Raw genomic sequence first — 17,298 nt, 5'->3', positions numbered from 1 at the left:
GGATGCGCGCAAAGGAGGTGGGAGTGTGAATCCATGGGACAATTGGCCACCGTGGTTAGAAGCAGATGCAACAAGAAGAGTCACATGATGAGTCAGGCGAGTTGAAACAAGATTCTTTTTCCGTGCATGTTCGTGTGCGAGTGCTAGTGCGGGGGGATCGGGTTGAGTCGAATCATGTTGGGTCTGGTGGTAGATGGGTTCGGTTGGCTTAATTGGTTTGATTGGTGCGCGTGAGGGAGTGGGTTGGATGAAGCAAGTTATGAGCCTAAGCTGCTTGGGTGATGGGTTGAGTGTTGTAGAATACTATTTTACACTATAGGTGTAGTATAACACACACATATATATATATATATATATATATAGGTGTATTGTAATTTACCACTACGCCACCCTCGTTACAACTCAAAAATTGTTAGTTACAATCCGCTAGGTAGACCAGTTACAATCGCGCGTCCAGAAATACATAATTGTAACACGAGAAACTAACGAATTACGTTTTAGATTGTACTACGATTATAATCATATTTCTTACATTGTACATCATTATACATAAAAATCGTTAGGAGTTACGTTTATATATATATATATATATATATATATGTATAATATATATATGTATATATGTATATATATATATAGATAGATAGATAGATAGATAACTGGTCCCCATGGAACTCGACGACAACGGTGCACCTGCCCAAGCCTTGCGACACATTTGTATGTTATATGGCAAACAGAAAAGTCTACTATGCCCCTAGGGATTCAATGGGCAGATCTGACTTACTTCTGAGCCTCTACGGGAGCAGAAGGTATTGTAAAAACTCTCATTCGCGTATGACTCAGATCGTGAACCTTTTTCTCTAGCATTCATGTACTGAACAACCTTTTTCTCTACCATGCCAACAACAGAAACGAAGACGGTATATTGCGCGGCTCAATCGTGCCGTGGCAACCACAGCTAAATCCTGAGATCGATGGACGCACATCCTGAGATCCATTTGCTGTGAACTTGCGAGAACGACATTAGAATTGAGCACTTCGCGCGTGCGACTTCACTACGCATTACACGATGCTCTGATCACGTACGCCATCTTCGGCTCCGTCCGTCCAAGGCTGCCTGTCAGCATCAGCATCGCATCTCGAGCCAGCCGGTCCTTCTCCATGCTCCATTACTCCGTCCCTTCGTCCGTCCGGATCACTGCGATTGTGAAGCATTTCTTCAGCTCAACATTCCTGGTAGGTACAGGAGTGTAGCTCGCAAACTGCAAAGGTCACTGCGATTGCGAAGGGAGTAGACAACAATGTCGCGATTCACAAGATGGGACGAGGAGAGTGGTGCATGTCTCACGGTAAATCTGTCACTGAACATTAGATCGAGATTATTGGGTGGTAGTGGTAGTAATTTGGTGTTCCATTCCCATATTCACAGTCACGGCGGCAGAAAGGCGAAGCCAAGAAACAGAGCAACTGAGCAAGAAGAACGGAGAAAGAAGACAACGCTAGAATCCGAGTTCTTGATTTCGCTGTCATTTGTTATTCATTCCTCGATGACACCGAGCTCGATCTTGCCTTCCCCCTCCGGGATCGCCCCCAGCACCGGCCGCCAGCTCCGCCGCAACAGCAGGTTCCGCAGCCCGCCAGACCCGAACCGCCTGCTCCCTCTCCACGCGCCGCCTGCAGGGTCCGCCATGCCAGCGCCCACCCTTCCGCCCCCTTCTCCTCCTTCCTCCTCCTCCGTGTCGTCGTCGTCACAGTCGCAGTCGCAGCCGCAGCCGCCGCGGCGGCGCCCGGCCTCCGGGGACGCGACGAACAGATCCCGCAGCGTGCGGCCCCCGCCGCCCGCGCGGCCGACAAGCGGCTTCCTGTCGTCCTCCTGACGCGCGCCTGGCAACGGCTCGGTCCCGCCGCGGCGCCGGCAGAGGAAGCGGCGCAGGCGACCGCGACGCCGGCCACTGGCGGTGGCCCCCCGGCGGCGGCGCAGGCGGTACCCAGGGCTGGCAGCCCCCGCGGCGTAGGACGGCGCCGGGCTCCGCGACGGGCTCGGCGCCCCCGCCGCGCACCGCGTCGCCAGCAGCTTGAAGCGCTGCGGCAGCGTCGCCATGGCGGCCGCCTCTCCCTCTCTCTCTCTCTCTCTCCTCCGTGCCCGTGCTTGTGTGTGTGATTTGGGGTTGGAGTCTGTGTGAGAGCGTTTTGTCTGCGACGAGTGCCTCGAAATCGGTGTGGGTGGACGGCCAGGATGGGTTGGACTGGAGGGGAACCGATGATCAATGGAGGCGATGCGGTTGGGTGCGCTTTTGAGGGGGATGGCCGATGGGAGGTGAGGCAGGAATGATGGCTCAACCGTGAAGGACCAAAGGTGTGGTCGATAAAGGGTGGCATATGATTCGATAGGTTGATGATTGGATGGTGATTTTGAGGATATTTTTTATTGTTATTCTTTATTAGTTCACAAATAATATGGCAAAGTTGCTCTAAAGAATCTTTCCTCACGCTGAAAATACATAATCGGTTGTCTTATAGAGTTCGACAGTGACGATAAGTTCTCGAATGAAAGTTAGTGACCTTCTTTCTATAGGAATAAATTTACTCGTGAATCGTGATGACCCATCTGCTAGCAGCTAGATTACTATGCAAACTAACTTCAAGCATTATTTTTCTTGGCACAACCCTAAGCAAGTTCACAATTACATGAGAGGTCACTAGCGGTGAAATAGTGCATTTGGCTTGGTCTCATCCTTTTTTAGGCTGCAAGTGTTCCCTCACAATGTTGCTCAATTACTTTCGTCGTTCAACGTTTTACTGATGCCATGGTTTTATTGCAACCAAGGCGGGCCTTGTTGCGTTAGCAGCAAAGTATTTTTTGGATTAGGTAGAACACTTGTTGCTCTATGATGTGAACATTGTAACAATCGAAATTTATTGTTGCATCTATTAATTTCATTGGTTGAAGACACTATTGAGAAACGTGCACCCCTCCGTCTGATGGTTTAATTCCATCAAGTGTTTGAGTGCTAGTCGCACCTTGTAACATTCTAGTTTTCAAAAATTAGAATTTTAAAATCTTTTTAAAAGAAATCAGTTCAAATCTATTTTAAATCAATTCAAACCAAAATCTCAAGACCTTTTTTCTTTTCTCCTTCTCTTGTCTCAATCTCTCTTGGCCCGACCGCCCTATCACTTTCTCTCTTTCTTTTCCCGGCCTAGCTTGACTTCCTTTTCTTTTCCCTTCGACCCAACTTGCTCTCCCGGCCCATCTCCTTCCCTCCCTCTCTTTTCTCTCTCGCGGCCCACACTCGCGCCAGCCCGGCCTACCATTCCTTTCTTCCTCCTCCCACTCCGGTCGCTCGCGCGCACGTCAAGCTCGCGCTACAGGACCTCGCTGAGCCAGACCGCCGCTGCCACCCCGGTAGGTTGCTGTGCTATCCCTCGCCTACCCTGACCCCTCTCTCCTCTCTGCAAGGTCGACGCGCACAGCGCTGACGACAAGCGCACAACACGCGCATGGACCATGTAGTGTACGGCTGACACCGCATCGCCGCCAACCACCACCCTGCCTCCCTCTCTCGCTCTCTCCGTGCTCGCACGCGCACACCAGGCACCTCACCTACACCACGGTCAATGGTGCTCGATGACGCCCGCCCTGCCTTGGCCAAACCGCACGCCATGGGTGGCATGTCCACCGTGAAATCCGGTCATTTATCGTGGTAATCCCTCCCTCCTCCGCCTATGTAAAAGCCTGCCCAAGCTCCGTTGCACTCTGCCATAACCCAACCGAGCCAAAGGTTCTCTCTCCTTCCCTTTCTTCCTCTCAAGTTGTTTTCCTCTCCGCCGATGGTGCTCACCGTCGATCTCCTTTCTAGAGGCCGCAGCCGGTCAATTAGACCTCACGGCGAGCTTCACCTCACTCCAGTCTCTCCCCCTCTCTCCCGAGCTACCACTGTGCAGCCATGGTTGTCGTGCCCCTTTCCTGTCGCCGGTCACCATTGATGCATCACCGGCCAAGCCGAGAGCCGATGTGTATTCCCCGCAGCCCATACATGCTTCCAGTACCCAAAAACCCGACTCTAAGCCATCTCTCCAGGTTTCCGACCTCGGTTTCCACCTTTCCCAACTCTGACGAGCAATAGGCCCTATTCTGGTTGCCGCCTATCAATGTTATGCCCTCACCAGCTTCGTCATGCCATGCCGATCACCCTGGGCCATCTCTCGTCCCAATCCAGGGCACGGCAACGCCGGCGACGAGCTCTCTGGTGAGCCCCCATCATGGACATCTCAATGTCGCCGTCCCCATGCCGCCCCAACGACTCGGCTGCTTATGCTGTTTGGCTGTTGATGCCGTCCATCCCCACCGTCACCTCTCTCTCGGACCGGAATGGGTCGCCTTGGCCCATAGGCTGGCCCAGTAGCTATAGAGCCCAGCTAAAGCCCACCACAGTGCAAGCCCATATAAGCACAGTAACATTTCTCTTTTTCCCAAAAATCCAATTAAAATAATATTCTAGGGAATATTCCCCCTTTTCTTTTTCCCGAATTAAATTGCCGACCAACTTCTAAAGCCCATATCTCCTTCATTTCAACTCTGATTTCGACGATTCTTCCACCGATATTCATTTAAAACCAAAACTATATCTATTTCTATCAGTTTAATATTTATTTCAAATTTATTTGTATTTTATTTGTATTTAATTATGTGTTTGCGTGTCGCATTTAGAAACCAGAGAGTTCAAGGAGGAGGAGGAATCAGGAACACAAGATTTCGAGCATGACCCTCTCGAGGACTTCAACGAAGGCAAGTCTCAATTTGTTTCCCTCATTGATCATATTGAACCCAAATTTTATCACCACAACCCGTAGCAGCCATTTTCCACCAAATCGTTACATGAAGTATTACTTGTTGGTTTAATTTAAACTGTTGATCTAGTTATGACCTGTTGTAGGTAGCCGGCCTAATTGTTATCAACCTGAGTATAATCTTTGTAACCCTAGGACCTTCATCTCGGCTACTTTACTTATGCTAAGATGAACGCCTTGTATTGGTATGCTTAGGGTTGCAATCTTTATTGTTACTTCATGCTTAATCATATTTAGTTTTGCGAAATATGTGAAATTTGGTGTTTTGGTGTTGCAGGATGGGAAGACTTAGCGGATAATGTTAACAACCGAGAACCTATTAGAGCTGGGGTAAATCAGGGTTCCCGCGGGGAATGTCTTAGGAGTTTAAGTGTTGCAAGTGTGGTAGGCTTATTATGGAGATGTTTGCCTTAGCTCGATTAAGAACCGAGTTGATGTGACATCCTATCTAGTCTTTATAGTACAACCACTTGACTATGTATGTGGTAGGGCTTAGTCTAAACTTTGCCAGCTAGTCTACTGGTCGTTTGGAGGCAAGAGTCTAACGGGAGGCCATAGAGAAGGTGCAAGAAAGTGCAGGCTTGGTGACCAGGTTGGAGGCCTATTTAAAGGTCAGAAACCCTTGGTTAGCTCTCGTAGGCGGCTAGTGAGATAATGCTTGGGTGGGTAATGACTTTGTTGAGTCGCATTGCCACGACGGTGGTATATTGCCAAACTCAGCTTATGGGTAATATATATAGTTTTACAAAGGTAAAACTATTCGAATAGTCATATCTACAGTAATGAACAAACTACGGTTTTGTCACAGCAACTAGTATGATATCATATTTTCACAAAAACCACTTTATGGAAATAAACCCTTGTATGTGTAAACTTGGCATTTTTGCAAAAGTTAACCTTATAGCTCTACCCTTGTCAATATGATATGCATGTATTTTCCCCTTGCTCTAGGGCAAGGGTTGAGACTTGCTAAGTACGTTTGTAATCACCTTTTCTTATGCTTTCAGAGGATGATCCAGACTTCATCGAAGTCAACAGTGAGGCTGGCGAGTAGGTTTGGTCACGTCTACACCCAAGTTGCCTGTGGAGTGACGTGTTCATCATGTTGTCCCTGTTATGCTCTCTGATGTCGTGGACTATGTTGTTTGTGCATCTTTGTGTAGTGCTATATGTTTTTCTAGCGTGGTGGATGTATTTCACCACTTCCTTTGTTGTATGAATGTGATATCATCTGTTGTAAGAATTGATTTTACCATTAACTAATTTAGAGACTAGTATAATAAAGTTTTAAGCACTAGGGATAACCCAGGCCACTTCAGGTGGTATTAGAGCCACACTTGGCTCTAGGGCAAGACTATAGACCTGGACGTGATAATTTCTTTAAAACTACTTTACAAAACTTCTTATACTCCCTTCTTCTACTGAAAAACCCTTTTTATGAGTGTTGCTCTCATGTGTCCGTAGATGGAAGAATATGGTTGGGTAACCGAATATTGCCTGGACACATTCGGTATCCCAAAGGTGCTGTACACTGTCATGACTAGGCTTGGTATCATAGAGCACCTAGAGTATGTTGGCAGGGAGTTTGAAGAATACATCACCGAACGTTGTGAAGTCACCATCCACATTAGTGCTAGTGAGGACTACCCCGACAAGAAGCCGTGAAGTGTGACAACCACAGGGTTTAGGTTTGCCGACACCTACCAAGTTGTTGCCCACAAAGCTCTGCGTCACCTGTGACAAATCTACGAGAAGCCCATCGGTTGTACGTCAATAAGGTTCTTTCCCCCAATGGAGAAAAATAGCCCCACTTGGATGGCACAGATGCAGACCTTGGAGGGTCTGAGGATGGAGAAAGCGACCTTACCGTTGTAGCCATGATACGCTACCTATTGGCCCTAGACAAGTTGTATGACCAGCAAGCAGCAGAGTTAAGAAAATGCATCCGTCGAGCTGAAGAAGTAGAAACACGTGGGAGGACCCTACGTGTCCAACTCGCAGAAGCAAGAGCACAAGCTACAGAAGTTGAAAGCCGCACTATGGTTGCCAAAGAAGCATCAAAGGCAGCAGAAGAGCACCACAACAGGCTCATCGGTGAAGCCTACCTCACCGGTCGTGCCAACAGGAGGACTCTCCACTTACCTGGACTAGGAAGGCACTCGTTGCTTGAAGGAACCCCTATCTACCCCATGGGGAGTATCAAGCGGAGGTTCTCGAAGGTCGTTACTGCTACACCACCGCCCTCACCTAGCGACGCTGTCGGAGAAGAAGATGATGAGTACACTCCTCTCACCCCGCCAAAGGACCCCCTCACAAAGGAGAACGAAGACCGCACCCGTGGAACCCAGTACCTCAAAGAAGTGGGATGAAGACTCTTGATCCCGTTCCTAGTATGAGTTAGGCCTATGTGAACCCCCTCCCTTGTATCGTAGTTTGGTCGTGAGTAGTAACCACCAGTGTTGTACCCCCTTCCTCTATTGTATTGAGTTTGTTGTGCTAGCAAGCATGTGTGTTTTGCATCGAGTGAAGTTTTCTCTTGTGTGCAAGCAAGGCTTGAAGCCATGTGATCTTTTCTAAAAAGCTTAACATTTTAAAAACAACCTAGCCTCCACTCTCAGCTTATGCTTCTCCTTTCCCCTCTCAAAACAGATGGAACCTAAGTGTTCCATTAGGATCCAACAACGTCGCCAGCGTCAAGCTAAGAATCATAGAGAAGAAGAAAGATATGAAGCAGAAAGTGAGGCAGAAAATCAAGGAGGAAATGAGAATGATCAAGAACTGCCCAACCCACTTATTAATGACTTGGTAGTTATGGCACAACAAACCTGTCTACTAGCCGCTTTGGCATGAGGCATCAACCAACCCTGACAGCAAGCACTAGGACTTCTCAACAAGATGGTTGAATTTGTCAGAATCAAACCACCTGTCTTCGAAGGATCAGATAATCCTATGGATGCTGATGATTGGTTAAAGAACATCCAAAGGAAGTTGGATGCTATAATTATGCTGGAAGAGATAGAGTTCTCTTGGCATCCCATCAGCTTGTTGGTACAGCTTTAGGTTGGTGGGATAACTATTGTGAAGCTGTAAAAAATGCCGAAATAATCACCTAATAAGAGTTTGTGGAAGAGTTCTGTCGGTACCACATTCCGGTGGGAACTATAGAGCTTAAAGTAGATGAATTCAGAAGGCTAAAGCAAGATAACATGAGTGTGAATGAATACATTCTCAAGTTCATTGTGCTATCTCGCTATGCACCAGAAGAAGTCTCAACCGACAAGAAGAAAAAGAATATGTTCAAGAAAGGGATAGAAAGCAACTTGAAGGCTCAATTGACTCCTCACATCTACCCAGACTTCAACACCCTGATGAACATGACCATTCTGTTAGAAGAAGCCAGATCCGAGCTCTTCAAGGACAATAAGCGCAAGTTTGCTGCTCATAGGGCTCAGCAACAGGAAAGGTTCTAGAGGTTTTGATGCGGATATACCTAGCTGTAGAACATTCTCCGCTGAATGTAAATCAGAAGATAAGGTGAACTCATTTCTCTCTACATTGTTATGTGGAATGAATGAGAATTTGATGCTACCTTGGCCAAGGAGACAGGAACTACGAACTTAGGTCTTGATCCTCCACGGAATACATTTAGTTGTATCACGGAATACAGTTAGTCACTCTATTGTTTTCAGATATGAGAGAAATGAATCATTGGCATGCACAAACAATGTGTGGGGCCAGCGGGAGATGAGGGAGGTAGAGGCACACATGCACAAGATCGGGTGCAGTTCTATTCATGAAGTTCACGATACAATCAGTATCAACTCAAAGACTTTCAGCATATATGACTTACATATTTGGAAATCTTATCATGTCTACTTTCCGACAGATCAAACGATACATGATTTGGAGCTCTCTAGCAAAAATTATCAACAAATAAAGACAAGTTGCATAGGCAAACCGGGTGGCACACGAGAAACGGTAAAGGTGAAGAGTCAAGTTGTGTGGATATATTCTTTCTATTTTAAGATAAATCTTGGGTTGGAAAGGAGACTATCTACAAGTTTCCTATAGATTGAAGCCTTCCAAAAGAAGGGATTTGAAGATAGGAAAGATTGGATTCAATTCGGATCCAGTTTGGGGCAGCCTAGACAAACCCTCACTAAAATGATCATAACTTCCGCGTCCGGACTCTGTTTTGGACGTGTGAGTATTTGTTGGAAAGCTAAATTAATGGCCCACATGATGGACAGGACCCAAGACTCTAATTCCTTCTAGTTTCACCGCAAAAGCCGAAACAAACCGATGGTTATACAGATAGAGTTTCCTTTTTGTTTATATTAGATTCCTAGTTAGTTTCTAAGTCATGTAATGGCTATATAAGCCTTTGTACACGACCCCTAGGGGTTAGACCATGTTTACTATAGAAAAACTCATAGCAATTGCTCTTGTTCTCATCTAGGGTTTAGCCTCTTGCAAACCAAAATCTAGATAGGAAAATTGGGAGCTACCGTTGATTGTTCTTGCTGTTCCGCTAGGAATTGAGGGAGCAATCTATCCACTTCTGCGTGGTCAAGTGGATTAATCCATCATAGCGTGTAGTTCTGTAAATTTGAGGTGAAAGGCATGTTGCACAGGCAACGTGTTGTTCATCCACTTTGTTGGGTTTCACGGTGTATCCAGATTCCACGTTGAGAAGGTTGAACGCCCCGCATCATCTTGGTATCAGAGTACGGTTATCTCGGTAGGATCTTTTACCCTTAGCTACATATTTGTTTATTGTCCTATAGACAAAAAGGCAAAAAAAAAAAGCCCATAGTTTGCAATATGTTATTCTTGTGAGTTATGTTAAGTTTTAGTCCATTAGAATTTGTGTTTGGCTGCTGATCTTAGTTTACCTTCGTGTGACTTTTGTGCCTAGATCAATCTATCTTGATATGTGGTGTGCATGAAACAATCAAAGTTGTCATATACGGATTCATAATTCAATGTTTAAATACTTGTTGGAAAGAACACGTGGTGTTCTACAATTGACTGTCTCAGGTGCAAGTCGCAATTCGACTTTTATCTACGTGTTTCAGACCCAACAAAATTTAGTACCAATTCTGAGTTTTGTGTCATCCTTTAGTTTCAGTTTCAGTTTTAGTTCTTTTCAGTCTGTGAATCTTTCTGTCTACTTCATAATATAGTGTGTGTTGTGTCCATATAAAAAAATAGTGAACCAATTTTTAAAAGTGCATCTAGCCCTTATGTGTGGTTTTGGTAATTAATGATAATACCTATGGACTAACAATGGTGTTGAGTTTATTAGTAGGTTGTTTCATAGGTAATACATTGAGAGATATGCATGAGCTCTAGGTATATGGGGAGATTGGAAATGCATCAAGATAAATGAGCTCTAGGTTATTTCATAGGAGATGCATAAGTGATGAATCACAGATTTACTGAGAAATGCCATCCAAACAAAAGAAATGCATCTTTGTCAATGAGCTCTTAATGATTCTCATAAGGAGAAAGAAAAGCTCAAAAAGATTGGCAATAAACTTGAAGACTAAGTTACTTGTGGAGATCAAATAACAAAAGGTATTATATTGTCAATAGAGTTTTATGGACTAACCCGTGTGCTATGTGCTTAAGAATGAGTGGGGTTAGGTTTTATATGAAGATTGACAATATGCATGAAGGCTAATAAGTTACGTGTGGATATCAAGTAACTTAAGGTACAAAAATTTTCAATTAGGTTTTATGGACTAACCCACGTGTTTTGTGCTTAGAAGTGAGTTGGGGTTATGATCCATAAGAAGGCATGAGTTGAATTGAAATCATATATGCCAAGAGTGAAGAACAAGAGTGGACTCCATATTTAATAAAATGAATTCCTTGAAGATGTCAAATACAAAGTGGTTTTCTATAGCAAGACGGTGAAGGGCAAGCAAGACATGGCTGCGATGGACCATCCGGTGGTACATGGCAAACAAATAGCTTGGCGTCAAAGGACCAAGGTGGTGGTGAAGAGCGAGTGAAGGCTTTGCGCCAATGGACCGTGTGAGGCAATCGGAAGCTATGAGTGATTCGCATCAATCATATGAAGAATCAAGAAAAGATGGAGTGAAGAATATATGAAAGTTGGCAACCCTCAAGGTTTGAATGAAAGAAGCGGTACTTGAAAGTTATTCAAAGACTCAAAGTGGTTCGAATGAGTTTTATCGTTGAAATTGAGTATAAGTATGCCGCACTATTAAGAGGGATGCAACGTAGAGCTAATTGTCGTGTCTCAGTGCTCAAGAGTTTCTACCCAAACCCAAGTGAGAGTTCTTTTTAGAAATCCCAGTGTGGAAAGAGTGAAAGTGTCCGAATTGAGTTTTGGAGTGTTCCTAATTTGATCCAATGTGTTTTAGGTGACGAATTCAGTTGGTATGTGTAGCCTTCTGAATAAGCTTTTTATAGAGTCCAAAATCGTCGAAATCGGATTTCGGGATAAAAAGTTATCACCGTTTTTCAAAGGTCAACTATGATATTCCGAGTTAACTCGGATTATTCGAGTTGTCCGGAGTCTCCGGCTAAGGTTCCAAGGAGAGGTCTTGGTTTGGACCTTTTCAGTTGACCCGGATACTCTGGGTTGACCCGGATACTCCGGGTTCCGGATACTCCTGGTGAGGTTTCGAGTCTGGGTGCTCGGTTTTACCTTTTTAGCCTACCTGGATACTCCGGGTTGACCCGGAGACTCCGAGTCAGTACAGAAAAGTTTACAACAACTAGTTTTTTGAGATGGGATATAATAGCCCCTCACCCCCATCCTTTGGGGCTGCTGCAAGGGCATGAAAGAAAAATATTTTAGAGCCAAAAGAACTCCTTCCCACTCCATTTTAGTGTGAGATTTGAGAAGAAAAGTGAGTTGGGTTGTGAGATTAGAAGATTGAGTACAAATGAGCTAAATCCTATTCTTGAGCACTCGAGTTCATCGGCAAGAAGTTCGTGAAGCATTTGTTACTCTTGGAGGTGAAGCCTCCTAGCCGGTTAGGTGTTGCCTGGCGAGCTCCCATACGTGTGGTGAGCCGCGAGAAAGTTTGTGAAGGTCGATCTTGCCTCTGAAAGGGAAGAGATAAAGCTAGTGGATCGAGGAAAGCGGTTGAAAGAGACCCGACTCATTGGAGCTTCTTCAACGGAGACGTAGGATTCATGGTGGTGAATTCGAACTTCGGGAAACAAATCCTTGTGTCTCCACTTCAGTTTGTTTATGTTTGAGTTCTTGCTCAATATTTGTGCATATTGCTCGATCTACTCGTTTGTGTGTTTTTGATTATAGGTTCTTCGTAGATCTACTTGTAATGATCACTTGGAACACATAAAATCACTTGGTTTGAGCTAGAACTATTTAAGTGTACTTTAAATTCAGTTTCTACCTCAGTTCTGTATAGAACCCGGAGAATCCAGATTTACCCGGAGGTTCTGAAACTGTACAACTCAGAGACTCTGGGTTGACTCGGAGTATCCGGGATGAACAGTATGTTCAGCCTCGTAAATAGTATTTTCAGCTTTTTTTCAATTAATGTCTTCTTGCATATCTTTTGCTAGAATTGAATAATTTTTGTCACCTTAGAATTGTAACTTCCAAACTTATTTAGGGTGATTGTGCACTAGTTGAGCCTATCATATTTAGGTTTTTCACTTGTGAAAAATCCGTTAGTTTATATTCCGCTGCAAATTTAGGCTAACAGTAAAAGGGGACGAATTTTTATAAAAATGCCTATTCATCCCCATCTAGACGACATCATTGTCCTTTCAATTCTATCCTTTGTGAACACTTTGATCCCATTGTGACTAGATGTAGGAAGTTGCTCTAGGATTTTGCACGTTTGTGAATTATATTGAGCAATCATATTTCATCACCTTGTGTAGCAATCTTGTGTGTTGATCGCAATAGCAAAAAAAAAAAAAGGAAAAAAAGAAGAAAGAGAGACAAAGTGATGCGGTCACCACATTGGTTCGTTATACATGTTACTATCCAGAAACTAAACTTTTGTTACTTTTGTGCAAATCTTGTAGCCCCTTTTCTCAGTTGGAGCAATCAACAAGTGTCTCTCCTTGCACTTTTGCAACACAAGCTTTTGGTTTAGAATTTCAGATTGTGATAGCTCACTCCTTGGTTGCATATGTCTCATTATTGTTGCGTGTGAGTTCCTTTACACTTCACTTGTATCTTGTGGTCCGCAACTAGGCATATTGTTCTAGCTTGGATTATTACTTAGCGAGTCAATATCTTGAATTTAGGTTTGCTAGGTAAAACAGTAAACCCTCCAAACTCCACATATTTACTACTTGTGTAATTGTTCCTGAACTTTGAATTCCCTTAATCATCACTATTGAGTTATCTAGTACTAGCGGAGTGTGATCAACCCCCCTTCTCAAGAAGGAAGAGTAAGAATTTCGATTGGTAAGAATATAAGAGTTTAAGTGATTTCCACAGGCATCTATAGTGTAGTATCTTTTCTATTATTAACCCTGGCAGGTGGTGAGTTGATGGACCTTTCATTCTATGGGAGCAATGACCCGGAGGAGTACATTAAGTGGGAATACAAAATTGAAAAGTTGCTTAAGTTTGAGAAGATTCCAAAAGAGAAAGAAGTTGTGCAAGTCGCAATGCAATTTCTGAATTATGCATACAATTGGTGGCAACAACTTCTAGTAAAGCGACTTATTACTTCGTGGGAAGGATTGAAGGCTGTTATGTGACATGAGTTTGTTCCACCCTATTATGAGAAAGAGCTACTTCATCATGTGGAGAGTATCAAACAAGAGTGCAAACCTGTGCAAGATTACTATGTTGAGCTAAGTTGTGCAATGCGACATGCTGGTATCACAAGTGCATTTAAAGTGAAGGCGTACTTCAAAGGAGGTTTGAATTCTAAGATTACTGCTTCACTTGAACATAAAAATTTTAGTAGTGTTCACAATCTTGTGAATTGCACCATTGATGAGGAGAGGAGAATTGAGAAGCAGCGAGTACCTCGGTTCAGCTCGAGCCAAAATCGCTCTCTTCATTATAAGAAAGATGCCTTTGCTGCTGTATTGTCCAAGAATTGCACAAATTCAATTTAGGAAAAGGAAGAACAAGATCCAATGCATATGAATAATGAGAACACGGTCAAGCATGGGACCTTCCCTTCAATTGATGCGACAGATAGTTCTACAATGCTTCATGTAGCACAAGAGATCATGGTTGATGGTAATTGTGCCATTGCTGGCCCATGGTCTATGACTGATGAGATGCATCAAAACCCATGTGAGGATGAGAGCTACATAGCCAAATTAAGTGAGAGTGCAGAAAAGAATAAGTTGTGTGATTCCACTAAATATGAGGATGAGTGCATCCAATTTCTGAGTGTAAGAGATACACCAAACGAAAAGAGAGAAGTAGATAATAGGCCATGTGAGGTTGTTTCTGAATCTAACGCAATAATCTCTACCTCTAGTATTGTTTCTCATATTGTGCGGGCTGACAATGAAGAGGAAGTTAAATGCTAAGCAACTAGCACTGCATAATGAGAAAGATGAGGAGATAGCCACAGTTCGAGATATGATGCTTATTGTTCCGTGGTTACTTTTTCGTGACAACAGTGGTATACATCAAGAAGTGCCGCCTACAACACTTATGCCATTTGAGAAGATCATTAAAGGTAAAAACAAAGGCGTTGATGTGTTATTGCAGCAAAGCATGGTGAGTAAACTTGATCATATGAATGTCGCAATTGAGTCAAATGTGTTTTCTTGTTATACGTTCATGGTTCCACGTTCTGAATTTTATTTGCTTAATTTGCATAATGTGGAATTGATTACTCACAAAGAAGTGTTAGCTAGAATACCCCCCCTGATGATTCTTTTTATTATATCATGTTGGATGAACCCATAGAGCTATCTTGTTTAGTTGGGCAAGTTTATGAAATTTTAAGTACTCTCAATGACAAGTTCAATTTGATTGGTGATTATGATATTCATAACAAATTTCATGTGTTTAGAATATGCATAAGCTATTAAACTTTCTAAATTGAGGTTGAATATAATTGAATGTCAATTTTTTGTGCAAAGTTCTGAACTTCTAGAGATGAGTGTGCATGGTAGTTCTTACTGTTTGAATAAAAATTTGCTACCTGCTATTTCATATTTATCTACACCAACATGTTTTCAAAATCAGAGTAGTACAATTGAAGCATGGAAGGCTACAAACATGTTTTCATTAACTTCTAATTGGTATATAAGGTTGAATTATGTAAGTATACCTTAAATGTGCATTTCTAATACTCTCTTCCTATCCTCTACTTCTAACACAATCTTGCAAAAGTCAGGGATGACTTTTCTTCAGGGAGGGGGAATGATATGAGTAAGCATGATGTGAACAACTGGAACAACATTGATATAAATATTGATACAACATATATGTCCTATGGCTACTATGCTTATTGTATTGTGGGAAAATAAGGGAACTTTAAAATTGATGACATATACATATATCACGCGTACACATTGTTCTCTTTGTTTAGCACAATCTTCCACTGAATGTAAATTAGAAGATAAGGTGAACTCATTTCTCTTTACATTGTTATATGGAAGGAATGAGAATTTGATGCTACCTTATAGTTGTCACTCCAATGTTTTTAGATATAAGAGAAATGAATCATTGGCATGCACAAACAATATGTCGGATCAGCGGGAGATGAGGGAGGTAGAGGCACACATGCACAAGATCTGGTGCAGCTCTGTTCATGAAGTTCATGATACAATCAGTATCAACTCGCAGCATATATGGCTTACATATTTGGAAAGCTTACCAAGTCTACTTTCCAACAGATCAAATGTCACATGATTTGGAGCTCTCTAGCAAAAGTTATCAACAAATAAAGACACGCTGCATAGGCAAACTGGGTGACACGCGAGAAATGACAAAGATGAAGAGTCCATATCGTGTACAACTTGTGTGGATATATTCTTTCTATCTTAAGACAAATCTTGGGTTGGAAAGGAGCCTATCTACAAGTTTTCCACAGATTCAAGCCTTCCAAAAGAAGGGATTTGAAGATAGGAAAGATTGGGTTCAATTCGGATTCGGTTTGGGATAGCCTGGACAAACCCGCACTAAAACGATCATAGCTTTCGCGTCCGAACTCCATTTTGGATGTGTGAGTACTTGTTGGAAAGCTAACTTCATGGCCCACATGATGGATAAGGCCCAAGACTCTAATTCCTTTTGGTTTCACCACAAACCGACGACTGTACAGATAGAGTTTCCTTTTTGTATGTATTAGATTCCTAGTTAGTTTCTAAGTCATGTAATGGCTATATAAGTCTTTATGCACGACCCTCACGGGTTAGACCAAGTTTATTCTACAAAAAAAAACTCGTAGTAATGGCTCTTATTCTCATCTAGGGTTTAGCCTCTTATAAATTGAAATCTAGATAGGGAATTGGGAGCTACCATCGATTGTTCTTGCTGTTCTACTGGGAATTGAGGGAGCAATTCATCTACTTATGTGTGGTCAAGTGGATTAACCCATCATAGCATGTGGTTCTACGAATTCAAGGTGAAAAGCATGTTGCACAGGCAGCGTGTTGTTCATCCACTTTGTCGAGTTTCACGGTGTATCCAGATTCTACGTCGAGAAGATCAGGTGCCATGCATCAGGTTTAAGCGTAATGCTTACTCCGAATAGAAGGCTCAGACCACCATACAGTTTATGATTCCAACCTCTACTCCACACCAGCCCATCCCTTCCTACCACAGTCGGAGCAACATCAAGACTTAGCAGAACCGTGGTAGCCAAGTGACCAACACAAGCAAAGCATATTTCAATTGTGGTGAGATCAGGCACTTCATCCCCAACTGCCTCCGCAAGACCAAGCAAGCAGTATCTGTCCAGTCTAATACTGTGAATGGACCCCGACCCACAATGTCTGGGGTCAACTGTGGAGCCTCTCACACCCATAACCAGCAAGCAATGTCGCAGCAGTCCTTCAGGTGAGCGTACATCAACCACATTCACATGCAGGAAGCTCAGGTTGAACCTAGAGTTGTGCTTCGTGAGTTTTTAGTTGAATCTGTACTTGCAACAGTACTATTTGATTCTAGAGCATCACACTCTTGCATGAAGTATTACTTGTCGGCTTAATTTAAACGGTTGATCTCGTTATGACCTATTGTAGATTAGCTGGCCTAATTGTTATCAACATGAGTATAATCTTGGTAACCCTAGGACCTTCATCTCGGCTACTTACGCTAAGACGAACACCTTGTACTAGTATGCTTAGGGTTGCAATCTTTATTGTTACTTCATGCTTAATTATATTTAGTTTTGCGAAATATGTGAAACTTGGTGCTTTGGAGTTGCGTGGGTTGCGGGATGGGAAGACTTAGTGGATAATGTTAACAACTGAGAACCTGTTAGAGCTAGGGCAAAT

At 43.3% G+C, this 17,298-nt stretch overlaps 1 protein-coding gene across 1 annotated transcript; it reads right to left on the bottom strand.

The window, feature by feature from the left end:
* Nucleotides 1-1,390: 1,390 nt before the first annotated feature.
* LOC133895664 (uncharacterized) lies at nt 1,391-2,356 on the bottom strand. The gene has a single exon (XM_062336129.1). It carries the CDS (start codon nt 2,099-2,101, stop codon nt 1,538-1,540), a length of 564 nt encoding a protein of 187 aa, XP_062192113.1. The 5' UTR covers nt 2,102-2,356; the 3' UTR covers nt 1,391-1,537.
* Nucleotides 2,357-17,298: the final 14,942 nt, after the last annotated feature.

Source organism: Phragmites australis, chromosome 16, assembly GCF_958298935.1.
Source record: "Phragmites australis chromosome 16, lpPhrAust1.1, whole genome shotgun sequence".
Lineage (NCBI taxonomy): Eukaryota > Viridiplantae > Streptophyta > Magnoliopsida > Poales > Poaceae > Phragmites > Phragmites australis.
This window is presented reverse-complemented; position numbering and strand designations above follow the sequence as displayed.

Coding starts and splice junctions, on each gene's coding strand:
- LOC133895664 (XM_062336129.1), bottom strand. CDS start 2,101: ATGGCGACGCTGCCGCAGCGCTTCAAGCTGCTGGCGACGCGGTGCGCG.